This window comes from Punica granatum, chromosome 2 (genome assembly GCF_007655135.1).
Source record: "Punica granatum isolate Tunisia-2019 chromosome 2, ASM765513v2, whole genome shotgun sequence".
Lineage (NCBI taxonomy): Eukaryota > Viridiplantae > Streptophyta > Magnoliopsida > Myrtales > Lythraceae > Punica > Punica granatum.
In genome coordinates, this window is record NC_045128.1 from 35,392,120 (window position 1) to 35,400,871 (window position 8,752).

Genomic DNA, 8,752 nt, shown 5'->3' on the forward strand with positions numbered 1-8,752 from the left:
ATCAAATATCCTATCACAAGAAAAATAACCATAAAAAACGCGATCTTTTTCTTATAATAAGAACATGCATTAGGAATTCAAACCACGTCTTTTGAAGTGTGCAACAGTTTTGAACGAGTTCCGTTAACTAATCAGAAAATCATGCAGTTCTGGTGAATTTTCAGTTCTCTAGTACATTTTGCGAGTGATTTCCATGCTCGATGTGGATCTACATTGATGTTTTTTCGTGTACATGTGCTCGATAAATAAGGACCTGACCGTGCTCCTCGGATAGGACAATTTATAGGTGAGCGGAATTCGGGAGGCTAGTACAAGTTTGGAGTTTTCGGACGGCGCTGAATATTAATGTACGAGAGGTTCAACCAACTGATAGGGATTTGCTAGCTAAAAGAAATGCAATTCTTTTTTTGTTCAATAGTAAATAGTTTTTATTAAAAGCGAACATAATGTATATTAGGGTGTCGAAAAGATAATCGGCGATGACACGAGCCTTGTTAACTCACACGATATGGACCAAAGCTACCCAATCATGGGTTAACAAGACCGAGTGATCCTTCAATATGAATCCTCATAACTCTAAAGGGAACCACAACACGAACCCAAGAACGGTGTGGGGCTATGTCGGTAAGGCATCGACAATAACAGTCCGAACTACCAATGATTTTACTAATGGGAAATGTGGGAGGTGACCATACCAGCGTCCTGCACAGGTAATTGTCAAACCGTATTGAGAAGCCGCCTAATTAAAGAATACTTAGACAAACAAGAAAACACACCAACAAAAAACACACCAGCGCAAACAAAACAACAAGCATAAGGAAATACGTAGTGGACTCTAGTTCGATCTATCCGGGCATTGATTAGATCTGGTCAACACAGTCGAACCGGAGCTTGAAGGAGAATGGAGGCAGGTGTGGCAATGGAGGCAGGTGGTGGGGGCAAGCGGCTGCACCTGGTTTGCTCAGGCTATGGCGGTGAAGGAGAGGGTGGCATTGAAAGCGGAGGATACGACTCTGAAGGACTAGAGATGTCGGTGGAGGCTCGGGGGAAGGGGCATTGACGAAGCAACGAGAGAAGGGAGCTGGTGGAGGATTAGCAGCCGTGGGGAGTTGCGGTGGATGAGATCGAGTTGAGGGAGGTGGGGGCTGAAGAAACAAGCTAAGAAGAGAGACGGATGGGGGAGGCAAGGAAAGAGGAGACCAGAGGGAAGAGAGCAGAGTGAGAAGAAGGGACAGAAGGAGGAGTTGCTGTCGAACGCGCCCAGCCAGAGCCGGACACACCCAACCGGAGCTGGACACACTGGCAGCGGCGAAGCTAGCTAGGGCTTCTGTCTTGGGAGAGTTGCGAAAAAGAGAGAGAGGACTAAAGAAATGCAAGTTGATCTTATTCTAATCTGTCAACTGATGCTGTCAAACAATTACCCTGCTCCTCATCTGATAATTGATGCTGACGATGCTAAGATATGGGTTTGACCAAAATCTTTGATTTCTCAAGTTCGTTATGGGCCTCAAGGGCCATCAAGATGGTACAGCTCATCAGGCCTCCGAGATCGATTCAAACCAAAAATTATGAATCATACTTGTGATAGCTCCATGTTGATCGTCAATGTAGACTGTCCGGTCCTTGTGTTCCAGATTCATATCTTATTGGATGCCAAAGAGATCGTACCATCTAGGTTCGATCTCGATACTCGATTGAGAAACCACCTTCCTGGAAGTACTTTTTATTATAGAAAGAAGCAGAGAAGAAGCTTTTTGGGTCCAAACAAAGAGCATGCAGCTGCGAAGTAAAGGGCTTCATTCTATTTTCAGTCAAAGATTACAACACACGCATGAATCTTATGTAACATATGGTGAAAGGCATTTTGCGAAGCATTTTGCACCGACCGATCCTATGTACAATAAGACATTGAGCTTAACTACAAAGAACAATGAAACTGTATCTCAATCGACAAGAAGTATGTTTCACGGGGGCACTAACGAGCATAGTCTGTGATAAGGCACGGGACAAAAGAACACCAAGGTCCTATCCGGAATCTTATCGCTTTTAACAACATATAAGATATTCTTGAGAGCGCTCTAACCTTGAACCTGTTGCTGCAACGAAGGCCAAGCGATCTCATCGACCGTGTGACCGTTGATGAGAAAATCACTGCAATTCTTTCTCCAGCCGTGGTTGTAGGGGTTACGGAAACGCCCGTCTGGGCCTCGGAGGTACCCATACCGGATTGCATTGGCCAACTCATTTGTAGTTATATTCCGAGCAATCTGCATCATCACAGGATGAGAAACAGGACTAATATTGACAGTCACAAGCTCTAGACTATACTTACATCCTTAAACATTTTTAGGGGGGGTTGGGGAAGAAAAGGTTTTTGAAGGGTTCTATCGAGGACACATTTTCGGAGGTGCAGAGTAAACATTTCATACTTGAGTACATACAAATTTAAAATACCAAGCATCTGGTTCAGTATTGATCACTTTAAGATAGCAAACTAACCAAACCAAGAGAAATATGCAGATTTGAAAGTCTTGCGGCACAGTAAGACTCCAGCTTTGTCCATTGCTAGCTACAAAAACTCAAGAAATATGACTTGCAGATCGAACCACATTACCTGGGACGCCTGACTTGCTGTCAAAGTTGTAGCAGCGATTAAAATCACAAGGTCCAAAACCAGAAATACTGCCAACCCAGGATTTTGAAATACAACGTGGCGAATCCATGATTCACCGCTTGCTAATAATACTGGCGCTGTCCATATCCCTGCCAGAATGTGAGCTCCTATGAGTGTAAATGATACGACAAACAAGGAAAAAAAGGTAACTAAACTACGTACATACTATGAAAGGCGACGGCAGCACTGAGGACTGATGTCAGGGTGCCCATACAGATGAAAGCAAAGAAGTCCCGCTTATTTCTCTACAGTTTGCTACTTTGTATTAGTCAAGATGACATCAAAATAGACAGTTAAACAAAGCAAAGTATAAGGGACCACCATCTGCATCCAACATCACTGATCACATTTGGACACAATTTATCAAAAAGAATCATAAAATAACTGATAGTGCAACTTCGTACCTTACCCACACAGTTCGATATCCAAGGGCAGTGATGGTCAAACTGTTCCACACAGCGATTACATGTGGAGCAGTGCTTAGAGCGAACAGGTCTAATTATCTGAGAAAGATGATTGGGCCAAATAACAAGCAAGTGATATAGTTCCTTTGGTCATCGCATGGATAAAGTTTAACCTATGAAAATTTATTAGGCTACAAGATCACAAAGCAGACCTTGCAGGTTGGGCAAAGTTGAGACCAATTTCCCATCCATCCAGAGGAACTATCGAGATTGAGAAAAGGATCCTGCTGGTGAAATCAAAACTTAAAATTCTGCCAAGCTCTTACAAGAAAACATATAGCAACGCCAACTATAGCCTACAGAATTAGACTCTCGTACCTCAACATCCTGATGATTACTTAACTCCCCCAAGCTTTTGATGTATCCAGGATCTTTGCTGCATACAAAAATTGAGGTAAACAGACATCGTTCCCAAGGGCACCAAAGAATTATCTTACTGGAATTACTGATTTACATACACTAGTTGATTTCATAATGATAGCTTTTTCCCAACTGTTCAAACAACATAGTTCAGCATTAAGATGAATCATATTTAAGAAACAAATATCAGGAGACCAATGGAGTACCTACTACAGCGGTAAAATAATAACAGTGAAGCAACTGCCAGAGACACAGCTATCCATCCCCATAGGGCCACAACAGCAGTCGTCTTTGGAAGATTAGGTGCTGAGATAAGGATAAACAACTTCACTACAGATAAATATATGGGAAGTAGAAAAAGCTTGTATGCCCTATAAAGATACAAAATTTAGAAGCTCTTACCTGCAAGAACTGAGTTGATGAAAAGAATTATCCCAATAACAACCGTACTGAACAGAATAGGTGCATAACCAATATCGGCCATCTTCCCACTGCAAATTTTATCTGTCCAACGTTTGCTCAATTTTTTCTGGGCAGTAGACTGAAGAAGGAAAGCAGTATGATTAATCTTTGGAAAAAAGTTAATTAAAATAAACAAATCATTGTACCTAAACATCTGGACATATTTCAGCAGGAATTGACCTCCGTTTGCTTCTGGAGAGCAGTTCCAAATCCTTTTTTTTTTTGCTTTTCTAGTTAAAAATGCACCATTTCTATTTTAACATTTTTTTTTTCAAAATGACAAAGATGAGCTTGGTTGTTCCAGGAAAAAAAGAAAGAAGATCTCTAAACTGCAGGACACATACTATTGTTCTTTTCAGGAAAACATAGTTGGAAAAGAGAGGCGATTTTGTGCAAACATATTTTAAGGGGTTCCAGCTTTCTATTTATCATTTGAAGAGAACTGAAAATAAAGAAAAGCATTGGATCGCATTAGAAAAGGCATTTAAAATTGTAAATTCTTCCTGAAGTCCATTCTACTTCACTCTTTTTCATATTATTGTCTGTGTCCTTTTTGACGATGAGGAAGATAGAAACAAGGAAAGCTTGAGTAGATTCCACAATCTCCTTGAGTTGAAAAACTGCTTCACTCTCCATTTCAAAGTAGCAGAAAATCCAAAAAGTATGGCAAGAACTATTTTATTTCACTTTAGAAGCTGTGCTTTCCGATGGCAGATGAAAACTAGGATATTTCATGAAAAAGAAAAAATGAAAGTGTGAACGCTCTCTTGACAAACCCTCGTCACAACTTGATAAACAGCATTATTTCCAAATACATCATGCAGTAATAATGCAAAAAAAAATACTGTTAACTAGTAATCCAGTGATATACGTACAAGGAAATATGCAATGTGCCGATGACCTTTATCAGACGCGAGTTGTGGAGGAGTAAAACCAGCTCTATCCTTAACATTTAATTCGTGCTTTGTGCCAGCTTGGACAAGTACACTACAAGCCTCCAAATTTCCTCTTAGAGCAGCCCAATGCAAAGGAGTACAACCTAACAACATAGAGATATCCAAATCATGGTACCTGAGTAGCGAAATGATCAATTGCAACTATCCAGAGAGAGAGAGAGAGAGAGGCAGAAACAGAGAAGCTTCGCTCGAACAAAAATATGGAGATTCAGCTGTATATGAAACTAGATTGCAGAAACATAAAGACGATTTTCAAGGAAACATGCAACTCTGCATGTGGACTATTATTAGCTTACAAAACACACTAGAATCATTCACACAGCGGTGAGAAAGTGCAAAAATTCAGGAAGGGATTCTAGTGATCAACATTACCTTCTTTATCTTGTCTTGCCTGCGAAGCATCTCTAAAGAGAAGCAACCTAACTGTGTCTGCAAATCCCTTGTATGCCGCCCTGGTCAAAACAAATACAACATCAGACTTCTATGGACAAGATCGATATTGTTAAAAAAGTTGAAGAAGATACTTGCCCCTAATCATCATAAATAAAAGTCCACGTTTCAAGAAACGTCACATAAAAAAAAGGTCCTCCAAGTGATTTCAGTGCCAAATTGTTAAGAACCCTCGGAGAGGATATGGGACAATGAAAAAGCCAGATTACAATAGTAATACTGTGATAATTTTAATGAACATTCTGGAGAGATGCTTGTTTTCCAGATCTAGCTATCATGCAAACATCTAGCTTCCACATCCTTCAGCCTAGAAAAGATATTACCCCGTAACTTCAACAAAAAACCATAGCATCTATAGGACAGCCAGCAGCTCAATGGACTGAAATGTTGTGAGAATTTTATCAGAGGTCCCCAAGAAAGATGTAACGAGAAAGCTATATTTAACCACTCCAGATGAGATGCTCCTATTAGTTGTGTTCTTTTCTTTTCTCAAGTAAGAAACATATCTATTTACGGCCTTTAAATCTATGCTAGAATTCAGATCCATGTGCTTTTTTTTTTTGGTAGTGTTAGTGCTTCACTCAATAATCAAAAGGTTACAAACATTCATCCAGAGTCAAGCTGCGATGACAAAATTGAACGGCACGCAGTCCCCATCTCAGACCCCTCTACACCTCAGTAAACTAAACACAGGCATGAAGGCCTCAAAACATTTACAAATCTGATCCCAACCCCAACCTAGCAGCAAAAGCTGAACTGGACGACTTCAAATGAACACTCGGCAGTCTGATCCATGTTTATATCATGTAAAGAGCTGTTTTTCACATACCAGTGCAGAGGACTTCTGCCATCATTATCAGGAGCATCAAAGTCAGCATGATATCTTGAAATAAGGTGATTCAAGAAAGCTGTCTGTCCATATTGGGCGGCAATATGAGTTGCCTGCATCACAGAGCACAGCGAAAGAGTAATTACAAACTCATTGATAAACAAGAGGTCTAGAGATGAATTGCAGCTTTGAATTGACACTTGCTCCAGAAAAGGGAAAAGACATCTATTTATAAAGAGCTGACAACATACTTTAAAAAGCAAAAATGGTTACACCCACACAGTTGATAGATTACGTCTCCATTAACGCCTCTTACATGCTGTCTCCATTAACTCCTCTTATATGCTGGCATCTCACTGACAAAATTTGAGAAGCAACTACTGTTTAACCAGAATTAGAATATAAGGAGAAAAAGCAGATAATCACCCGATAACCATGCGCATCAACAGCGTCCCCTCGAGCTCCGTTTTGCAAGAGGACATCCGCAACGGCAATGGAGCCCCGAACAGCCGCCCAATGCAATGCTGTTTGCTTCATATTGTCAGCTGAGTTCACATTACCTCCATGCTTCAAATACAACCAACCCACCATTCAGTTCATCAACCACAATCAAAATCAACCACCATCAACACATGTTCATGCCCAACTATAAACAGCCGTTTCCGAGTGAAGTCAGGAAATCCAAATAAAACCAATGGCACTTAAGTACATCTCATTTCCTTTCAGCTTTCATTTGTCAAAGCGAGCTACATGGCGGATCACATGAGCCTGAACATTACTCTACACGCATAACATTCCAAAAGAAAATCCGGAACCTGAACTGACGATCACTCCAGCAACAGAAATAGCCTAAAGTCTACTGTGATAAACAATCTTCACTAGTGATCAAGCGGCAGGGAAAATTATTATACGAAACAAGACATGACCCGAATATGGTAAGATTATGAAGAATCCTCTGGGTACATAGTTTACAGTGTTCTAAGCAGTGTCGAGATCAGCACGAAGCGCTAACAACGAATTTCACACATTTCTCGGAGAATTCAAATGCTGCAGAACCAATTTAAACATAACTAGGCCGCCCCAACCCGGAATCAGCACTAACTACGTACATGTCCCAGCCGTATGAGGAAAGTACCTCAACGATGTACTGAACAATTTCGGGGAAATTGTTGAGGGCGGCCCACTGGATAGCGTGATAGCCATTCTCGTGAGGAGAGGAGAGAGAGGCGCCGTCTCCTTCGACGAACTTCCTCAGCTTCTCCAAGTCCCCGTAGGCGGAGGCGGAAAAGACGTCGATCACGGCCGCTTCGGCGGGGGCCTTCTCTGGCTTCGCCGGTTCCGATGAGACCACCTCGATCTCGGAAGACGCCATGGGAGAGAGGTGGAGAGAACTACGGCATACAGCGGGAGAGAGCGGAGCTGAGTTGAAGGAATTGGGGATGAATGATGGAAAGAGTAGAGAGAGAGAATCAGTTGAGGTTTAGTTGAGGGGATTCGGCAGCCAATTTGGAAGCTCCATCGATGTTCAGTGCTTTCTCGTAGGCTATTTTTCCCTTTTTTAAAAAAAATTGTAATTTTTTTTTTGTGAAAAAGTAATGCGTTTGGATTTAGAATTGAGTTGAGTTTTGGTTTTAATTGGTTTGTAATAATTGTATTATTGAATTATGAGAAAAATGTGAAAAAGTAATAAATAATTGAGAGAAAGTAATGATTAAATAATGATTGTGTTGTTGAATTGTGAAAAAATAATGAATAGTGGAGAAAATTTAATATTAAAAATTGAATTGAATGGTTAAAAAAATTAAAAAAAACAATGATTGTGATGTTGAATTAAAGATAAGTGAAGTTAAATTGAGTTGAGTTAAATAATTTTCAAAAAATAAACACACTTTAATTGATTTGTAATGATTGTATTGTTGAATTATGAGAAAAAGTATGAAAAAGTAATGAATAGTTAAGAGAAAGTAATTATTAAGTAATGATTGTGTTGTTGAATTGTGAAAAAGTAATGAATAGTTGAGAGAATTTAATATTAAAAATTGAATTGAATGGTTAAAAAAATTTAAAAAATGAAAAAAAGTAATGATTGTGTTGTTGAATTGAAAATAAGTGGAGTTGAGTTGAGTTGAGTTGAGTCGAAAATTTTTTAAAAACCAAACATACCATAAATGTCGAAGACAAAATTTCATTGAATTATAATAATAAATATAAATATAAATATTTTTTTTTGTAAACATTGCATTCAATTCATCCACGTGATTTTTCTCATAATTAATTATATAATATTGTAGTTCATGTTAGGAAGATAAAAGATGATAGTTCGTGGCGTTACAAATAGTATCGGAGATGAGTGGATCGTGGCCTATGGGAGATTGTAAGTAAATTTGGTTAAAATGAGATGAGATTGGTAGTCTAGTATAAGAATTTTTTTGATAATTTTAATATATATTCTAAAAAGTGTATAAAAAGCATATTTATAATAAAATGAATCTATGAAATAAATGTAAGTAGGGGAAATAACGTCAAGCTACAAATATACAAAATGGAATTTAAGATA

General features: G+C 39.3%; 1 protein-coding gene across 6 annotated transcripts; it reads right to left on the minus strand.

The window, feature by feature from the left end:
* Window positions 1-1,759: 1,759 nt before the first annotated feature.
* LOC116196836 (probable protein S-acyltransferase 23) lies at window positions 1,760-7,727 on the minus strand. 6 transcript variants are annotated; one of them, XM_031526746.1, is made up of 13 exons: window positions 7,331-7,726; window positions 6,622-6,762; window positions 6,196-6,308; window positions 5,289-5,368; window positions 4,836-4,999; window positions 3,901-4,039; window positions 3,709-3,804; window positions 3,457-3,509; window positions 3,291-3,362; window positions 3,079-3,177; window positions 2,841-2,919; window positions 2,615-2,763; window positions 1,760-2,267 (listed from the first exon to the last, which is right to left on the minus strand). In XM_031526746.1, exons 1-13 carry the CDS (start codon window positions 7,565-7,567, stop codon window positions 2,079-2,081), a joined length of 1,611 nt encoding a protein of 536 aa, XP_031382606.1. In that variant the 5' UTR covers window positions 7,568-7,726; the 3' UTR covers window positions 1,760-2,078. The 6 variants fall into 6 exon arrangements, 4 of the variants coding, with proteins under 4 accessions (XP_031382606.1, XP_031382605.1, XP_031382603.1 ...); XM_031526745.1 differs by having other exon boundaries at window positions 3,291-3,365; XM_031526743.1 differs by having other exon boundaries at window positions 3,291-3,365; window positions 3,457-3,514; window positions 3,705-3,804.
* Between the last annotated feature and the right edge of the window lie 1,025 nt (window positions 7,728-8,752).